A 20,188-nucleotide genomic window follows, 5' to 3' on the forward strand; every position below is an offset into this window, starting at 1 on the left:
AGCTCCAGCTAACAGAGCTAGCTCGTCCGTTTCACCTACCCGGTCACTCTAGTTTCTTTGTATTAATCGTTACCGTTTCAGTGGCATCGCGTCTGTTCACATTGGCGACACTGGTGCCGCCAAGTCTTCTTCTCTCGCGCTCTAATTACGCGATTAAAAGAAAGTTAATCCACAGACGACACGCGGACGCATAAACAAACGACGAGAGAGACAATCATCGAGATAGGAAGAACAATGGCGACGACGAGTAATTTAACGCTCGACGAGATTTATTAAAATCTTCTTGGTTTTTGGAGATAGAATACAGTAGGAGAACGGTATGCGGGCTCTCCGTGATATAAACGGTTTTTTGTAGCGAGCACGCCAGCGGAGCGTTTCTTTGTAGTAACGGCCACGAATTTCCCCTCCGGTGCTGCCACTAATTTTCGGAGTTATACTCTTTTGTGCGCACGTAATTATAAACACGTCCGCTCGCTCCGCGCAAATTTTCTCCCTGATGGAAGGTCCTCTGACGACAATCTCCGAATGCTTTGCTCGGTGAAACGATGAAAAGGGAATTACAGACAGATTCCGTCGATGATACGATTTAATATTTTGATCAAAGAATCGTAATCAATTATTTACACTTAAGCAAATAGAGAAGTTTGATTACAGAAAGTTACGTAAAACGACCCTAAAATTTGATGTAAGCAAGAAGAGCCGCGAAGAAGGTGCAGAATACAATCGTGTTCTTTCACAAGCTTTGCAAGCTTCCAGGCGATGGTACCCGTAATTTAACCTGTCAGTCCCCTGGCTTATAAGAGAACTGTGAAGAACAGCACGGCACTTACCCCAGAATTTCAAACACGAATGCATACCTAATCGATTCGTTCAATACCTACCATAAATTTTGCAGTTTCCAACATATTCCTGCGAACAACTAAACCAATAGAGATTTACAAATATCTTTATCAAGAGAAGCTTGACAAAAATTCACATGAAATAGGTAGTCAAAAAATGAAATAGAAAATCTAATTGTTCAAAAAGCTAATTTTAAAATTCCACCGTCTTCGCCGATGGCACGATCAAGAATTCAACGTTTTGGATGGTTTAGTTTTCCTTAAATTAATACTTGCCCACTGAAGCGGACCGAAAAATTTCATCCCTGTGAACCTCTGGCGGACTCGAAGGTTAAATCGAAAACGGCTCAAGGATCCGTTTACGTCGGCCGCACACAGGCGCTTCTAATGAAATAAATTTCATTCCTTGTGCCCCGAAACTGGGCCACCAGCAGCTCTCGCCTTCCAATCTTCCGTCTAGACGCTCGTACTCTGGCTACGTGCAGAGCGGACTACCAGCCCTTCCAATGCTGCTACCTAAGTTATCTTACAAATTATGAGGATTACCGCGACCACCCCCAATCTAAAAGAATTCTAAAAAAATCATTTTCTTATCAATTCTGTAGTATGGTTATTTTCATAATTCGATGATCTTTTCTCTGTTCTTTTTTGATAAAGTAAAATTCTTATTAGCTTTAAGTAAAAGCGGACTCCACCAAAAGTGAGAGAAGGCAATGTTCTTCAGAGAATCATGATTAACATATCATATCATAACCTCAAATGCTGGAAAACGCAACGGCTTACAAAAAAAACCCGTACACGTCACAGCATCTAATGCAAAAAATCGTTCTTACCAAATGGTTCGCGTGAAAAAATAAAATCAAAAGACACCTAACCTTGTACTCGCGCAGATATTACTGCCAGGCTGCTCTGCTAGTCGTCGTAAAATGCACGAACGTCGTGCCCACTAGAAATTCTGCTGGAACAGAATCGTCAGACAGAACCGAAGAAGGAGAAAAAGTGAAAGAAAAGGCGAGCAAGATGTAAAATCTAAAATGCGTGGAAACGAGGTGGAAAGGTAGGCAAAACGCGGCATCGTGCTTGGTCCTGATAAAGGTAGGATACGTAGAGGTTTAACCGCGATGGTGAAAGTGCAGCGAGATATCCGCTCGGCGGAGCTTCGACGCGTCGAGATGTTGCAAGGAGGCCGAGCTTACACAAAGGATAAAGGCTGGTAGTTGAAGGTGATGAGGCAGAAAAGGGGTGTCTGGATGGCGCATAAGACGAAAACGCGAAGACAACGAAAAACCAGAGTTAGGTATTATCTCGATGAATATTATTTGAATAAAATATTCGAAAAGTGCTTATCCAAGTTAGTAACGAATATTTAAGTTATTAGGTGCTTGAGATAATGCTGAAAGAATGAACGAATTGAACTCAACTGACTCAAACAAGGACATGATTTCCTTCCGAATGATCTCCACATTTGGTTGTTAAGTGAAGTAATTTTTTTATATGTGTTTTTCCATTTTATGTGTGCGTGATTCGTTACTTCAAATTATCATGTTTTATTTTTATTTCGTAGAACATTTTCTCGGATCTGACAAATTTGTGAGAAAAGCGTGGAAAACGAAAGAGACGCGAGATCGTCACTGGGGAGGGCTGGCGACGGTGGCGCCCTCTGGAGAGGAACTAGTCCAAGTGAAGCAAGCAGGAGGGAAGAGAAAATGGGAAAGAGAGGTTAGAGGCGAAAGATACGAGGCAGAAGCTACGAGAAGGCTCGGCTTGGGAGTAGATTTTACGAAGGTGGATAGGTTCGAAGGGTTGAGAGGGGGGACCAGCATGCTATACGAACTGATGTCCCTTGAGGTCAGCCTAGCGTGACTACCTATCAATTGCCGAGACTGCGTCTAGTCCGCCTAAGTGACGCGATGCTGGATATACCCACTTGGATATTCTACAGACACTCCTCAACGTCGATTTTCCGTAAATACGCCGAGATAGCGTCATCCCATGTGTACGTGGATTCTTCGTGTTCCAGTAATGGGACTTACCGACTTTTTACCTCGTCGTTCCGAACCGTGACTCGCGCGTTACTTGTTTCTCAACTGTCATTGTAAAACTTGGAATAGTTAAAGGCAAGATAGCGCGAGTTACTATAGGAAAGGTGGGAATAGTTGGAAGTATGGAGACGGAACGTAAATGTTAGGTTATGTTTCGTTCGATCGGTTCTAAAATTGTCTGATCTTTTCTTCATTTGGGGTTTTACAATTCGGATTGTAGGTTCTAGAAATACATAATAATTGTATCATTCAGACTACAAATTTTCTGCACTCCTGACTTAGTAACTAAAATTTGTTTAGTAAACACTTCAAATATACCTAGAATATTTGGAACAATTTATTGTTTCAAAATTTGGCCGAGGAAATTGTACCGTTTGAAACATTGCTCGTGCTGCTTAAAGGTTCTTTTATAGAGGAGATTTTCTGGTCGAACTCTCGTCCCCTTTAATTGCTCCAACCGCTTTTCTCACATTCCCTGCGAAGTTTACCATAGCGCAACTGTAACACTATTAGTTGTACTTCCCAACAGTTCGAACCTTGTTCAACCACTTCAATAGCGTCTAAAGTTGTTACAACACCGATACTTCTTTATTTCGTTACAACGGATCGGCATTATCGACAGTTTATCGTCTCAATTTACTCATGGAACCCTATTGTTGCATACTATTTAGATTAACGAGTTATAAATTTGTCCGACATTGTAGCATACAGATAAGGCGTCTTCTATTACACAGGGGTGGGGGTAGAGGCGAAGCGGTAATCGTAGTACAACCGGGCAAGGATGATGGAATTTGAAGGTTAGGATATGCTTCTGTAGTTGGTTATAGATTATGTCTACTTCACTGTTGGTGAACAGCAGACATCCAGTGAAAAGCAACGTAGACTCGAGGAATTGGAGAGTAATATATTAGCTCTCTCTCATCTTGGCTGTCATACGGTTGAAGAGAATTTTATTAGCGATGAGTATGTAACGCGTATGTATTACAAACTTCTCCCTAATATTAGCGTGAGACGATGAGTTAATCCGTTATTGGAAAATACTTTGATAGAGGTTAGGGTAAATTATTGGAAAACGCTTCTGTGCTGTATAGAATGTGTTAATTCGTCTTGAATATTTGCTTTACTGACACAATAAGACGATGCAGTTGAAACTGACAAAAAGAAAAAGAAAATGCGAATAAATGCAAATTCGTAATCGAATACACTTCGTAATATTTAAGAAATGTTCATCGTAGTCAGTTGGTTTTTAGTTAACGCGGTTTCTAGTAACCGAATATAGGCCAAAATTTAAAACAGATATGCTATCCACTGACTAATTTCAAAGTTTGGCAAATTGACATTTCATATGCAGCAACCTAATGCGTACAGGTCCGCAAATTGATCATTAGGTCGCAACATGAACGTAAAAGCATTAAAACGGAAATGTAAATGAATGTAAATAAACGTAAAGGAACATATAAATGGTTAAAACAGATGTTCAAATTGCATTCCACTTTCAGCAACACACCGAGTTTCTGCTCTCTTTAATAAATCAATTATTTTATGTCACCGGCAACCAACTGTAACTTCCAAAAAGATATAATGTTACATCAGTGGCTACGAACGTGTTAATATACTTTTGCAGATTGATATTTTTCAGTTTAAATTTTGCACGCATGGGAAAGTATTTCATAATGGAACGCATACCGTGCTAATTTATTTAAATCTTTATTATTTATTTTCCAGCAAATAGCTACGAACATTCGCGAATTTAAATATGTAGAACGTCACAAATCTCCGTATAAATGTTATTTGTTGTCACTAGCGTGTAAATAGTTGACATGTCAATGGCGCCATCGTTGACCCGCGGCGTTAGAATTAATCAAATTATAATTGCCTGCCTATCTATATATTTTTGCCTGTTCCTATAAATGTCTAAAAATCAGCAGCTTAATTGTTACATTCCACGTACTGATGATTCGATAGGTCGTTAATACTTGAACGGATATTACGAGATGATAGTATTAAAACAAAAATGGCGGGATAAAGTTTCACCGATAAGCGTCAGCCATTAAGTGTCAACTTGAATCTAACACTACCTATCTCTCTCCATCTTCAACAAAAACCAGTTTATCCTTCAATTAAACATTTCCTGATCACCTTCGACCCTCCTTATCTCGTTCACACCCTATCAGTTTATTCTTTTCCTTCCAACGATTCCACGTCTCACGAACCTAAGAGCTTGTCGTTTTACGGTGGGTTGGCCGCGTGTAAACAAAGCGTCGAGCGGAAGTAAAACGGCTGGCGTTGTTTACACACTTCCGCCAGTCCAAAACATTCGCAAGCTGGCTGACGTTTCCTTTCCAGTTTCTCTCGCGATAACCTATCTGAAACTTTATTTTTGGCCACCGTTACGTTCCCATGTCGCCTGGCAGCACCATCGCTCGCTGGCAACGCGATTTCGTCGTAAAATCACGTTAATTAATCGTGATACCGCGAGCTAAAATTTAAACATGCCTTCTGAACGATTTTTAATGGAAACGTAAGTTTCAGCATAGAAGAGTATCGCGCATACTTTCTCGCGTTTTATGCTTCGATATTGATGGAGGTTAGGAAGGAACGCAATAGTATTGGTTAACGCCACCTATGCATTCGTTGCTCACCAAGAACAAAATCACCCGAAAATATCGTACACTTTCCAGCGATGTAGAAGGACAAAGAACGATTCCAACCGCGATTTGTCGAAATATATGTACGTTTCAAGCGTGATCGTCCCCATCTAGCGGAAAAATACCGCTGGTGTACCGATATTCCATTGCAAGTGGAATATTCCTGGCGGAAAGAAAAGTCGTACCATCGTTCATCCGCCCTGTCACGTAGAGCGGCAAGCTCTTATTCTACAGGCATTTCTCTTCCTCTTTCTCTATTCGCGTATGTCCTCTAACTCCTTTCATCCTCCACAAGGAATACATTCTCTACCGCCATGAAACGCCAACAAGCCACGCGAAGAACAAAGAGAAACAGTGTACTAACCATGGTGGTCGCGTTAGTATCGAACGACAAGGATATTCTCGCTCGAAATCACTGGCAGGGCTGGCAACACTTCCGCTTGGGTTCCAACGATCCAAACAATCCTTGGACAAGCGATATACCTTGGGGGAGCGGATCTTAGCGGTAATCTCAATGTGGAGAAGAATTTTTGGGACGAAAGATATTATGGAATAGCAGTTGATCGAATAGTATTATTATATTTAGTATGGTTTGCTGGCATGCAATGGGGTGGCTGATGGATGAAGTTTTTGTTATATAGGATGATAGGAGCTGTAAGTTCCATAGGGTTCTATTTCACGGTATTTGGCGATTTTTAAATAAAATATAAACGAAGTTTGTTTTCGCAATTCGCAGAATAATTTATTAAATTCTATTAACCGTAAGATCATTATGTAATTTAAATGTCGTTGAACTATTGTTCTCCTAAAATTTCTCTCTAAACCTGATCGTTCGCCAAAGTCAGCGACTGGCTCAACCACTTTTCCAGCCCCCATAACCACCCAGATCGGTAAATAAACGATCGGTAAATACACGAAAACCGTATCTGTCTAGCTTTCCCGAGCCGGAAACGTCTCCGCGCGTCGACGGAAGCGACACCGAGAAACCCCGGAACGATTCGGACCTCGTTCCATCCCGGAGAAGCGTACAGTTGGTGCAAGGAATATAGCAGAATAAAGAAGAAAGGAATATGATACGATATAATATAATAAATTAAAACTTCGAGTACCGATACCTACTGATATGTCCAGATGACGAAGTCACTAACAGTAAAAATAAGTATGTCCTATTTTGAAAATAGCATCAACGAAAGATAGTCTTCTATATTATGAACCTATCAAGCCTGCGCTTCTTTCGCTGATCCATTATTTAACCACGAACAATATCGTTAAAGTACAGTACTGATTTTAACATCGAGGTACTGGTATTTTCTTTTACATTTCTTTTAAAAGAACTATGAAATATATCCACGAGTCGGTTCATAACTTATTCGAACACTACAATCATGGAAGTGATAATAATATCGGTTTCACCGAGTACGCTCACGCCACGCATCCCTATGAATTCACATGGGAGGATCAAACACGTGAATGACAGGGTACAAACGAGGAGATATACAGAGAAACAGGCCGGGGTCTCGTTTGGGGGACCTGCTGACAAACGTGCAAATTGCTCGAAGAAACACACCGGTCTCTTTATGACGAGGCATTGTGTAAAAGCGCGGGAAAAAACCATGTAGAACAGACTGGAGTAGGAAACGTGGATGACCGGTGGTGCGTGTTCACGGCGGGTAGGAAAGACCCACGGAAAAAAGAGGAGGGTGATGGGTAGACAGCACGGAAGGTAGAAAACACGTCGGTAGGGAAAAGGTGAAAGGCGAGGGGGAAAGGGGAGGAAAAAGAGAAAGAAGACTATGGTGGCGCAATGGAACGAGTTGGAGAACGAAATGAATGGAGGGAGAAGAGAAGATAGAGGTGGCCGGAAACGGCGGAACGCAACGTGGTAAAGGAGAAGGGGTTGGAGGAAGAGGATGAAGGAGAAAAAGGGTGGATAGAGGTTCGGACGAAGTTGGAGAGATAGATCTCGCGTGGCAATGGTACAGTGCTTCGTAAAAGTATTTGTACACTTATCACGGAACACCTGATGTACGTTTTACATTACAAATGTTGAAGTTTTATTAGCACCGTGATCAAATTTGTAACCAATCTTGTAATTTCTATACGCTGCATATATTTATTGCGCACATACGTTCAACAACAATTTAGTACACAACCAATACAACTAATGTTACCAATACAACTATGATCGTCGTGCCTCGTTCTAGTGCTAATAAAATTTCAAAATGTTTTGTGCAACACATAATAATAATAATAATAAGATATTTATATACGGTTTAGATAAATGTTAAAATACTTTCGTGAACCACTGTATACTAGTATGGATATAGTACGGATATAGTAGGTAGTCGTCGGTGGGACAGAGTGATGCATGGCTATGGGGTCGGTCGCTTCACCGCGAAATGTCGGCGCCGAGCAGCCGCCCCGCGTTGCTTGCTTGCCTTTTACATACTCCACGCGGCTCCTCTTGGCCTTCCTGCAACCCTACCACCTATACTCTATTTCCTACTCCTTCCCGTTGCTTCCCTCTCGTGTATCTCCTCTTGCACGCAGTTCTCCTATCACTTTGTTTGCCTTTCGTACGCCGCGTTACCTTTCAGTTCCAACCATCCCCGCGCAAGTGTATATCGATCGGACGCGGAAACGACGGATGCAACGGTCCCCTGTTCTCTCTTTGCTTACGTTCGGGGTACCAGTCCTTTCAGGATGATTTTACGTCCAGCGGGAATTTTCGAATTAAGCGAAGATCGATAGCGACAATTTTGTGCAAGATTAAATACCACGCAATTTCTATTATCCGTACGTGGTTTACTTTCACAAATTCGCTCGCTGCAATCAGAAGTTTTCCAGTGTATTGGGTTGGCAACTAAGTGATCGCGGATTTTGTCGTTTGGTGGTATTGACAAAATCCGCGATCACTTAGTTGCCAACCCAACAGAATTTAATTTTTGAAAATCGCATAAATATGTGCTACGTTAAATGTAAGAAAATATATCGGTTCTTTGGTGAACAAGCGAAGAATTGAAATTTGATTAATCAGTTATAATTATATTAGAGTTTGCTATTTTATCAGATGGACTGGTTGATGGCGAAAGAGAAAAAGAAGACGAGTAATTTATTTGGAGAAGAAGTGGCTGAACGACACGGTTCGTGCGTCTTCAACCTTTCCTACCTTCCGTAAAGTCGTTAGATCGTGTGTACCATGCGAGTCAACCTCCCAAGATTTTTCTTCGTTACGTCAGCGACTGACCCTCCGCGCGAAATTGAGTTTCCTCAGGGCGCACGGCAGCCGGATGGGAGTGTCCCTCTCAATTGCTTCTCCACGAGAAGTTTTCGAACAATTTGGTTGCACAAAGAATAGGGAACGCTTTGAACCTTGCTCGAATTTAAGGCTTTCCTTCGTCCAAACGATTTAATCGAAAAAAACACCAACTACTTATGACATACAAAAGTTAAGTGTCGACGAAAAATCTAAGTGATCGTAAATAAAAAAAAAAAAAGAGAAAAGTATTTATAAGTAGTTTAAATAGGTGGGTCGATATCAATTTGCATAGATATCGCGTAAGCTAAAATATCGATGTATTTACCGATTGCTAAAGCTTCGTTAGGTATATCGATAACATACGTTATAATCATTAATATCGTTAAAGTCGATATAGAGTTTGAAACAAGAAGAATAAATTAAAAAAAAAAACGCGTAACAAAACAATTCGTATTATATAAAATAGCAAGAATTTTGGAAATTAATCTGGCAATAAATTGCAGAGTAACACCCGTGAAAACTTACGAAGCAAAACTCGCGACAACTTTCAAAGCGGCGCGCTATACTTGTTTTAACTAAAGCGAAACGATATCGTACGATAACCAGAAACGCATTCGCGACAAGGAGCGACGTGAAACGAGAACGAGACAGCGTTTAACGGAGAGACTTCCATTACGTTCGGCGAACTTGCACTCGGGGCAAACAGGTTGCACTGGGATTTCCGTGTTTGCGTCGATGCAAATGCCCCTCTCTCCTCTCTCTTCCTTTCGTACTTCGAAACAACCTTCGAGGGTTGCCGTCACCGTATCACTTTGTTTGTCTTAGCTCGAAGCTTTGATACACTCACCGGTAGGTGAACGTGTGACCGCGCATGCGCACGCGTCGTTGCATCCACAGCTTCTTATCTTGAACGGTGCGGATAAGCGTCTTATTGTTCTCGCTAGAGCTTCGCAGTTTTGAACGTGCAATAAAAAGACACGTATGTACAGAGGCAGCGTGTAAGTCGTATTACAAATAGAAAGCAAACTTCACGTTCTTAATTACGTAGGAGGAAAGGTAGGAATTTTACAGTCGAAATTAAATATATTTATGAATCTAATGAGCATATTAATGAAAATAATATGCTACGTCGCGATTCAAAATACACGGTCGTACGACTACAATGGAAGCGAGAATATTACAGAGAGGAATCTTTTATCTTGAAATATCTCTGGAAAATATTATTAATAACGTAAGTAGGTTAGCAAATATACGTGGAACAGAGATTTCTATTTGCCAAACACTATCAGATACGATTAAGTTGGCAGATTGTAGTTGGCGCTGTATCGGAGCAAGAAAGCGGCAGATTTAAATTCTACGGCGCGGCAAACTTGAAAGTCGAAACTCTTCGCACGCCTTCGTCGATACCGAACTCGCCGACTTCGCGTAAGTTTAGCTGGAATTTTTTCTCCTCGGTAGTTTCACTTTATAGTTGCTTTTTTCACGAACGTCTCTTCGCTTTTTACGTCGAGATAGTAACTCGTGAAAATTAAACGACGTGTTCTTAAGATATTCGATCAAATAGTTCCAATTCTTACTTCGACTTGCTTGGAATTTCCTTTTTCTTTTTTTTTTGCGAATTCTTGGAAATTTTACGTAAAAGCTTCCACGTACGCTTTCTTAGGATTTGTTTCGAATTGTATCGAATGTACACAGACAAACTTATACTACCGTAGTTTTCGTTATTTTATGTCATGCAATTCACACAGCAACAATTTGCTTGAACGTAACGCGTATGCGAGTAATTAGCAGTAACGATGATTCCAATGGGACTTAGAAGCAACGGTACATTAGCAACTAGTCACGGCACGTTAAACCTTATGGAAATGGTTCTGGGCGGGTTCCAAAAACTACACCCACGTTTTCGCCAAAAAAGGAATAAGAACTTTTGGGAGTAAACTCGATCCAGATTAGAGACTTTTGTGTGTCTTCGCGGAGACATCATTCTATTCTATAGAATAGTAAATTATCGAAGGATGATTGAGCGTCGCTTTACAAACACTGAATCAATTTTTACCGCTACGATGGTATAATAGAAGAAAAGATAGAAAACAAAAGAATAAAAAAAGTACAGCATGCGATTTAAAAATATATCGTTGCTAATACGTTACAGTTTTCTCTCTTCGATTATCTTTCGGGGATAAGCTTCTGATGCTATTTCAAGATAACGATGAAATTTATGCATCTAAAGCTAGAAGAGAGACCATAAAGAATAATTAGGAAAAGAAGGAAAACTGATGTGCGTAATGCGGCGATTCAATTAATATAATTGGCCATTTCGATTACGATCGATACAGCTAATGGCCGTGGGTGCTGCCCCTAATTAATATTCGCTTTTAATTACGTCCACGTTTCAGAAACGACCGACCACGCGTCGCCGAATACTTCCGGTATCCGTTGCGCCTTTTCCGAGATGCATCCGTCACTCGAGAGCTGCGATCGTCAGGAGATTCGGCAACGATCGGTCCATGGTGTGTTAACTTAACGCCGAATGAGCAAATTATTTATCTATAAAATCATAGCATCCGTCTTTCCACTAAATCTCTCAATTTTACAAACACTTCGACAAACACGATCCCTCCATTTTCTCTTTTAGCATATCCAAATGGAACGAAGAAAACGAATGGAAAATGAAGAAACGGAGGATCCAAGTAGCCGCGCTAATCGAACGATAACACTAAATCGAGCGAATATCGCACAGGTATCGGTGACCTTTTCCGTCGTTTCGGGTGGAAAAGGTATCGCGCAATAACGCCGCCTCCGAGCCCCCGTTCAAAGGGGGCATATATCCCTTTCAACCGTCAAACCCTCGGAAACCTCTGTGCAGACCGTTAGTTGCAAGTTTTCCGTTTCGAATCAGCGCATTCTCATCGAACACGAATCGATTTCGAAACGCTCTCGAGTGCCGGCTTGTCATTAACCCCGTTCTTCGGGCGTGAACCTCCGAAACGAGCCACAATTCCATCGTGCGAGCACCTACTATATTGGCCCGCAAGCAGACTCGCGAAGCCATCCCCCATTCCCCGTTCAACCCTCGGCCTCGTATACCTACCAACCCCCTTTTTCAACCCTTTGCCACCCTTCTTCCATATATCGCGTTCTTCCACTTTCTCCCTGTTGCTATAAGCTGAGATATCTGGCCGCAGAATTTTTGGGATTTCCTCGATAACGGAATAACTAACGACGCATGAAAAAGAGGTTTCAGGGGAACTTTTGATACGAAATGCGTATTTTATTTCTTTTTTTTTTTTGTTTTGTTTTTTTTCTTATAGAGAATGATCGACTACGTGTTCTTATTAAAAGAGGTTCGATCTCTTTAATATGGAGTATCAAAAGCCAGAGTATCAAGCACGAGATACAACGGACGATTCAATTCCACGGCGAAAAATCGGAACGGTTTATTATCGAGACTGAACCCAGTTGGAAACGATAAAAGTCGCCGGAGAAATCAACTTTCCAATAAATAGAGAATTCACTCGTAACCGGTGCGGGTCACCTGGGTTTTCGTTTGCACTTGCTCAACAACCACGGTCATCGACTCCAAGAAACGACCGACTATTGGACACAATTATACTTATTGCCAAGCACGAGTCATTGAATTTCAACTACCCGTTATTCCAACAAAATTACTTCTGACCAATTTTAAATACCCTTGGAAACGAATATATAGAATATTGTAATTCAGAGTAAATTCGTTTAATATGGGAAGCACTGAAAAATAAAAAATAAAGTATATCTATAGTTAGTGGGTTTAAAACAAAAGATCACATTTGTAAATTAAAGTTAAGGTTGTTGATATTACGGTATTAGTAATCATATCGATGGCTACGATAAAGAAATCAAAATGTAAATGAAATTCTTTCTCCGTGTATCCATAATGGAAACTTAGGAGCGTGTGGAAAGTTAAATTTCTGCAACTAAGAGATTTTTATTTTGTATTTAATAAAGAAGCGAGAAAACACGAAAGGAATATCTGAAATTCTGTAAGTAGTAGATGTCAGTGAATAATACATCGCGTACTTCCGAGCAAACGTTCGCCAATACACAAAAGCTTATTCTCCGATAAAATATCTAATACTTTAAGAATTTCAATATTCTCTACACTTTAAGCGTTTTGGTAAAAATATTTCCCGCTCATCTTCACGGTATTCGAATCATCCGCTTGAATATTTCAGATATCTGAACCCGGTAACCGGATCGCGTGACACAATATCGAACTTGAATTTGCGCGCGGTATCATTATACGCGCGGATCCGCGTACTCACTTTCGTTTTTATTAAATAAACTCGGCACGTGTATTACCAAAATCTCTTTCGACGCGCATACATTTTAAGCCTGTTTTTAATCCTCAAATAAACTATGTGTACCTCGAATAAACCATTCGATTATTTGTTAACCAGTTGGCGTAACCACGGGATTAAAAATTAATAAAGTCGTATCAACTTTGATACTTTCCGACCTCCCCCTTTTCGCCATTTTTGTAGATAATTTAAGATATTATTGGTCGTTAGGTGGTGTTGACAAAATCCGTAATCACTTAGTTGCCAACCCAATGTGTCTTAAATTATCTACAAAAATCGGTTTTATAAAATTGCACCGCATGTCTAATTAAATGTGTCCAGTGGGTTGGCAACTAAATGATTGCGGATTTTGTCATTAGGTGGTGTTGGCAAAATCCGCAATCACTTAGTTGCCAACCCAATGTATCTTAAATTATCTACAAAAATCGATTTTATAAAATTGCACCGTATGTTTTATTAAATGTGTCCAGTGGGTTGGCAACTAAGTGATTACGGATTTTGTCAACACCACCTAATGACAAAATCCGCAATCACTTAGTTGCCAACCCAATGTGTCTTAAATTATCTACAAAAATCGGTTTTATAAAATTGCACCGCATGTCTAATTAAATGTGTCCAGTGGGTTGGCAACTAAATGATTGCGGGTTTTGTCATTAGGTGGTGTTGGCAAAATCCGCAATCACTTAGTTGCCAACCCAATGTATCTTAAATTATCTACAAAAATCGATTTTATAAAATTGCACCGTATGTTTTATTAAATGTGTCCAGTGGGTTGGCAACTAAATGATTACGGATTTTGTCAACACCACCTAATGACAAAATCCGCTATCACTTAGTTGCCAACCCAATGTATCTTAAATTATCTACAAAAATCGGTTTTATAAAATTGCACCGCATGTCTAATTAAATGTGTCCAGTGGGTTGGCAACTAAATGATTGCGGGTTTTGTCATTAGGTGGTGTTGGCAAAATCCGCAATCACTTAGTTGCCAACCCACTGGACACATTTAATGAGACACACGGTGCAATTTTATAAAATCAGTTGTGAGATAAAAAAAGAAAAAAAATGCCACAAACAAACATGCAAAAATCTACTAAATGTACGATCCTAAATTAAATTCTTGGTGTCTATATTCATAATTTTATTGTATAACTCGTCGGGTTCGTCAGCGCCGAATCTCGATAACCGCAACAATAATAGCACGCACATTATCGTCGATCGGTCGTGGCATTTTCGTGCTATAATTGCAGCATCCCGAGCAACTGAGAACGCGTAAATACACCGGGCAAGCGTAAATGAAGCTCTCCGGATCGGTACGATTGTTCCCCCGTCGTAAATCGAAAACGGTGATTAAACTCGATATTTGTCGACTCGCGATTCGCGCACCGACAACAGCCGGTTAAAAGTCTGCCTTTTATTCCAAGTCTGCCAACGATCAACCTATGTACTTTGTAGAGACGACAGCGACGTTTGAAATCTTGAAACCGATAGTTTCTTTCGTTCACGTTCAAACGTATGGTTCTTGGTGCGTGTACCACCAGGAGAACGTAAACGACAGTATTCGAGATTATAATGGTCAGTTATACAGGGCGGTTGGTAACTGGTGGTACACGCGGAAAGGGGGTGATTCTACGCGAAAAAAGAAGTCGAAAACATAGAACAAAAATTTTTCGTTCGAGGCTTTGTTTTCGAGAAAATCGACTTTGAATTTTCGCTCGGTACGCGTGCACTTTATCGCGTCTAGTTATAACGGATCTCACTGTAGATTTTTAAAAAAATTAAAAAAAAAAAGAAATTTTTTTATTTTATATTTTCGCGTAGAATCACCCCCTTTCCGCTTGTACCGCCAGTTACCAACCACCCTGTATTTCGATAGGATAGATACAACGTTTTAAAACGATAGAAGCAACTTTCATTGGACTCGAACCATGAAGAAGAGTTGGACCAATTTGTTCCGATGAGTTACGGTACAGCGAATTATTGCGAGAACAGTGTATTTGTTATTATCAGCATAACCGGAAAATTTAATCTTTATTTCGTTCGAAACACGTTCCACCAGTTTGTTGCTACGAGACTTACCATGTAATAATCGCAGCGATACATATTGCGCATCGATAGTATCGGAATTTGATCTGGAAGTGGCTGTAACTTTATCCGGTATAAATATCGTGTATATAGCAGAGAATTTCTATGTGTTTCGACAGACGAAACGTAATCTCTTTGTGAAAACATTCCAAAATACCAAAGGAATTAGAGGGCAAATAGTCGATAACTTTCGTTCAAATCAACTTAACAAGAGAATAATCTTATCGGTCATGAAATTCTAATTCTACTCAACAGGTAAGCAAAGCTATAGATAAACTGTAGAAATTATTTCGATAACCGACGCGTGAATTATTCGTTGATTCTTTGTAAAATTTGTATTTTTAAGAATTATTCGAACACGGTCGGGTTATGTCACTTTATCCTGGCGTTTTATCGCGTACTCTGTTGTTTGCCAAGTATAGGGAACGTGTATAGCGTTTCACGTTTCGTTAACCCGTACATATTTCGTTATTTTCACGAGAGTTTACTGAAAGTGATCACGGGATATTTTTATTTCATTTTCTGAATTTTTATTCGCTTAGGTACGTTGAAAATGTCGCTCGATTCCGATACTGTAAACGCATACTGCCTGTTCCATGCTATTTGCAAACGATCGAATGAAATTAGTTACACTGATTTCATCGGAATCGTCGCGGTGGAAAACCAGCTCTAACTCGGTAGCGAAACACAACTTGGTAACATATATCTTATATTCTTCGCGATTGTCAACCGACGAATTCCTCCGCCAAATGCGATTCATTGCATCATTAGATTTTCACATTTTTCTCCTAAAAAATCAGCGATATCCCATTTGCGATATTTTACGAAAGGAGTCACGCGAATGGATCTACCAGCTTAACCAAATCCTACATTCACACACGAAGGCTCAGAGAATTCTTCCTGGGACACAAATTTTGCTACGTTACATACCGAAAGATTCTGAGGAAAGCAGAAAACAGGATAAGAAATGAAATGAAATGAAAGAAAATAAACGAAAACCTGGAAAGTGCTATATCTCCGTAGAATCGTACGCAATTGTCCTATTTCAGAAAATCATCTTATAGTGCGTGAAATACATCAAGATCTCCCACTAACCAGCCACCGACAAGGAAACAAAACGAAAAAAAGAACAAAAAAAAAAAAAGAAGAAGGAAATGAAAATCACTAAGAAACATGCTAGCACACATTTCCTATCGACCGAAATTGTTATCCACCATTAACGAAAATTCCCACCAAACAAGCACCGAAAACTTCATTGAATCGTCCCGTCGCACGTACACGTACATATTATATCGCAGCACGGTAAAATGATAATAACTCGGATGATCTTACCGGACGTGGCGTCGCGGCAGCGGCGGCGGCACGGGGCTGTGAAAGTTCTCCATCATAGAGTAAGAGTCACGCTCGGCCGCGGACTTATGCTCGAGCGCCTCCAGATGGTCGAGTCGCAGCAGCTCCGGCTCGCGAGGCGAGTGCAGCTCACAATGGGCGACGTGAAGCAACGGCCTCAGCGACGAACCGCCTTCGCATCGTTGCTGCCGCGAAGGCGGCCTCGCCACCTGTCTGTCTACACCATCCGACGCGTGTTGCTCGTCACCCCAGACCTCGAACTCCCCCGCCGCGGAGTAATCGCCGAATCCACCGTTACCCTTCACCGTTGCACCCTTTTTCGAACGATCGTCGACGAGTACGGGCCACGGGGAGCCCCGTTGCTCCTCCTTGCCCTCGGCTACTCGTCTATCCTCCTGTTTCCTCTTGTATTTCACCAGGTACTGTCGTTTCCGGTTCGAGAGGGACAACGACAGGCTGCCTCGGCGACCGGAGCAGCGACGGCCCGTCAGATTTCCGGCGGACGCGCCGCGGTCCGCATACAGGTCCTTCCACGAGCGGGTCAGCGTATCTTTTTCACCTTTCGGACTTCAGCATGTCACGTTTCTAAAGCCACGATCCAGTGGTTACCTTGTTCGGTGATGATCGGCGGAGGCTGTTGCTTCGAAGGTCGTTCCGTTAAGACAGACACATTCTATGGTTGTGGTCTCGTTTTCGTGACTGGCCGCCGGCTACAGACCGGGTTAACGTGTACGCAAACTTTCTTATCGATCTGTCAACGCCAACGAGAAAGTTGAACTCCCGCGCGAGGTTTGATAAGAGAGAGAAAGAGACTAACTGGGTAATGCCAATCTCTGGCCCGTTGTCGATCGTTGCTTCGTCGCAGATTGTATTTGTTCGATGTAAGGAGCGATACGTCGAACGGGAGACAAGATGGACGAGGATATCGTTAGATGATCTTTGGTGGATGGTTAAAGTTTCTTGACGTGGGTTGGTCACTTTTGGCAAGAACGATTGATAGATGCTTGCAAGGTTCGATGACTCGACGTGTATTCCTTTCACTGCACTCCGCGAGCGAAACACTTGACGAGCTCGATGCTCTAACACTGGACACTTTTTCTTCACCAATTCCAAGATCGTAGACAGTGTCGTATTATGTTTTCTTCGAGCAAGAAGTATAGCCAGCGGGATCCCCTCAGCGGCACATCACTAGACAAACGATCCCGATGACAGAAGCAGTTCCCTTCCAACGACGAGCAACGAACGTACGTAACGGATACTCTCGTCACGGAAGAACTAATTGGGTCATGGGGGTTGAGAACTGCACGCAAATCCGTACCGGTGGAGCGTGAGCAGCGTGCCCCGAAGGTCCCAGGGGTACGAGCGAAGAGACTGTGTCGTTGTGGACCAAATACTCGAGACGATTCCTCTGAACCAGTTCGGCAGCTCGACTTTCCGACCTGGCACGATAATTCCGATTCGTTCGCGAGACCAAACTCGTAGTTAGAGAAACAAGTGGGAAAAAAACTTGCAGGCACTTCGCGGAGAACGAAGCTTCGATAACGAATCTGGTCGAAGCGTGTTTGAACACGTCGCGAGATATGTATTCCGATCGCGTGTGATCCAGTCGTCTAAACGGTCTAAGGGATGATGCTCGTGTCACCGTTCAGCGTGTTCCCGTAGCGTAGACACGACGGAGAGAGTGTACAGTGAGAGGTTACTGCACCACCGATCTACCGTGGTCGCCGACTCCCCTCTTAATCGCGTACCGTCAGTGAAAAACGATCTCGTCGTTCGAGAAAGAGAGATCGCTCGAGGGTAACGTACACACTCGCGTCAGCTGCGGATCAAAGACTGAAGGGCCACGGCGCCGCAACGCCCGGCACCGAGTGACACTGAGTGTCCCCACCACGCTGCCGTTGATGCGCACGCGCGCCACGCGCTCCAGCGAACCCCTCTCCCTCCAGTTCGCGGAGAAATCCCTGGAAGAGAACGCCGCCATGCGGGTGGTGCGCTCACTATTTGTTCTCGTGGTGTCGCGGCCGCCGTATCGCTACGACTGGCCGTGTCTACGCTTGTTTTGCGACGCGGATCCACCGGGGTGTCGATATCCGCGCAACTTCGTCGCTGTTGAAAAGTTTCGAGAGAGATTGCTCGTGGGACGAAGGCTGGAAAGTTCTGGGTTTTCTGTTTTTGTCGGTGGCGGTTGATTGGATATTTTTGATGGAAGGAAGGGGACGAGGGCCGGGGTGATTCGGTGGAATTGAAGAGGTGCGTGGGTAGTTCGGTATGGGATTACGGTGCGGTCGGGTATCAACAAGTTATGTAGAAGCGACGACGTGAAGCGGTCAAACGTGATGACGGTGCGTGTGCTGATTTTTATCGTGAATTGCGACCGTTGTGAAGATTTCGAGAGTACTCCGATATAAAAAGGTGAAGCGAACCTCGTTTACGTCGAATGAAACAAACTTTGTCGTGCGTACTATCAACGTGGAACTTTCTAGTTAACGGTAAAATTATTTTCAGATAGCGAATTTGGTGAATAAAAATTTGTTACGATTTATTCTATTGTCGTTATATTAGTGGATTGTAAAGGTTGAATAAAACGAGTTGGAAATTATTAAAATCCAAATGTCCTTTTCCCTCTGTGTGTAAAAATATACAGAATGATTCTTTAAACGTTACCAACGCTATGACAAAGATATAGCCACGATTTATTCTATCGTTGTTATTTTAATGGATTATAAAGGTTGAATAAAACGAGTTGGAAATTATTAAAATCCAAACGTCTTTCTTCCCGCTGTGTGTAAAAATGTACAGAATGATTCTTTAAATGTTACCAACGCTACGACGAAGATATAAATAGGAATTTTATCATATTCGAAATTAATAACGCGCGGTGTAACGCGGAAAAGGCTGCTTTCCCCATTGTGAATTTACTTGTTCCTTTGTTCCTTATATACGCGTTGTAGCACTGTAGACCGTTTTTCTTTCTTATTAGCTTCATTTTCAGTGTCGTATAATAGGTTATGTGCAACTTCCTTAGATGTCGCGATCTTCCTTTGATCCTCGCTGCTAAATGAAAGGAATTTTCGTCCGCAATTCATAGCGCCGGTAATATTGCCTTTTCTTTCTACAAGTATGGACGTATTTTCATAGCTTTTACCTTCATTGCGTTAGAATTATGGAATTATTACGTTTTCACAGAGGGATTACGGCAAAGTGTTGTATAGTCACGTAAGTAATAAACGGACCCATTGTAGAATACTTTACAGCACTCGCTGAAATTGAAACGTTTCAACTGGAATTTTTCAGCGCTCGTTTCGTAATCAGAAAATCCAAATTTTTATGTTTCGACAAATCGACTTGGAAATAAAAGGGAAGAGCAAAATTTGTCTAGAGGAATTTTTCTCTTGAGATACCTAACACCAGTTAATACTCTTGCTAGACTCTCGTTTTGAACTCTCCCTCTCTAAACCCGCCCTTGGAAGATTCTACCCCTCCTGCATACACGCTCCGCCGTTTTTACGCTCGCATACTTTAGCATATTTCAAGGTTCAATATAAAATATGCTTCTATATTATATTTTTAAATTCTTCTACTCGTTACAGGTTATGTACGTATTGCGATGAACTTATCACGGACT

General features: G+C 41.7%; 1 protein-coding gene across 7 annotated transcripts in view; it reads right to left on the reverse strand.

Moving 5' to 3' along the window:
- Positions 1–20,188, reverse strand: part of LOC117239971 (teneurin-a) — a 702,004-nt gene that overhangs the window by 94,839 nt on the left and 586,977 nt on the right. The window contains exon 1 of one of the 7 annotated variants that reach the window (XM_033506245.1): positions 16,546–18,403. The exons of the other annotated variants lie outside the window; for them this stretch is intronic. Coding sequence (XP_033362136.1) covers positions 16,546–16,601 — 56 coding nt within the window. The 5' untranslated portion in view covers positions 16,602–18,403. Of the gene's footprint in view, positions 1–16,545; positions 18,404–20,188 lie in introns of those variants that run through there. 7 annotated transcript variants of the gene reach the window in all.

Source organism: Bombus vosnesenskii, unplaced genomic scaffold (genome assembly GCF_011952255.1).
Source record: "Bombus vosnesenskii isolate JDL3184/JDL3185 unplaced genomic scaffold, Bvos_JDL3184-5_v1.1 scf7180000013262, whole genome shotgun sequence".
Taxonomy (NCBI): Eukaryota; Metazoa; Arthropoda; class Insecta; order Hymenoptera; family Apidae; genus Bombus; species Bombus vosnesenskii.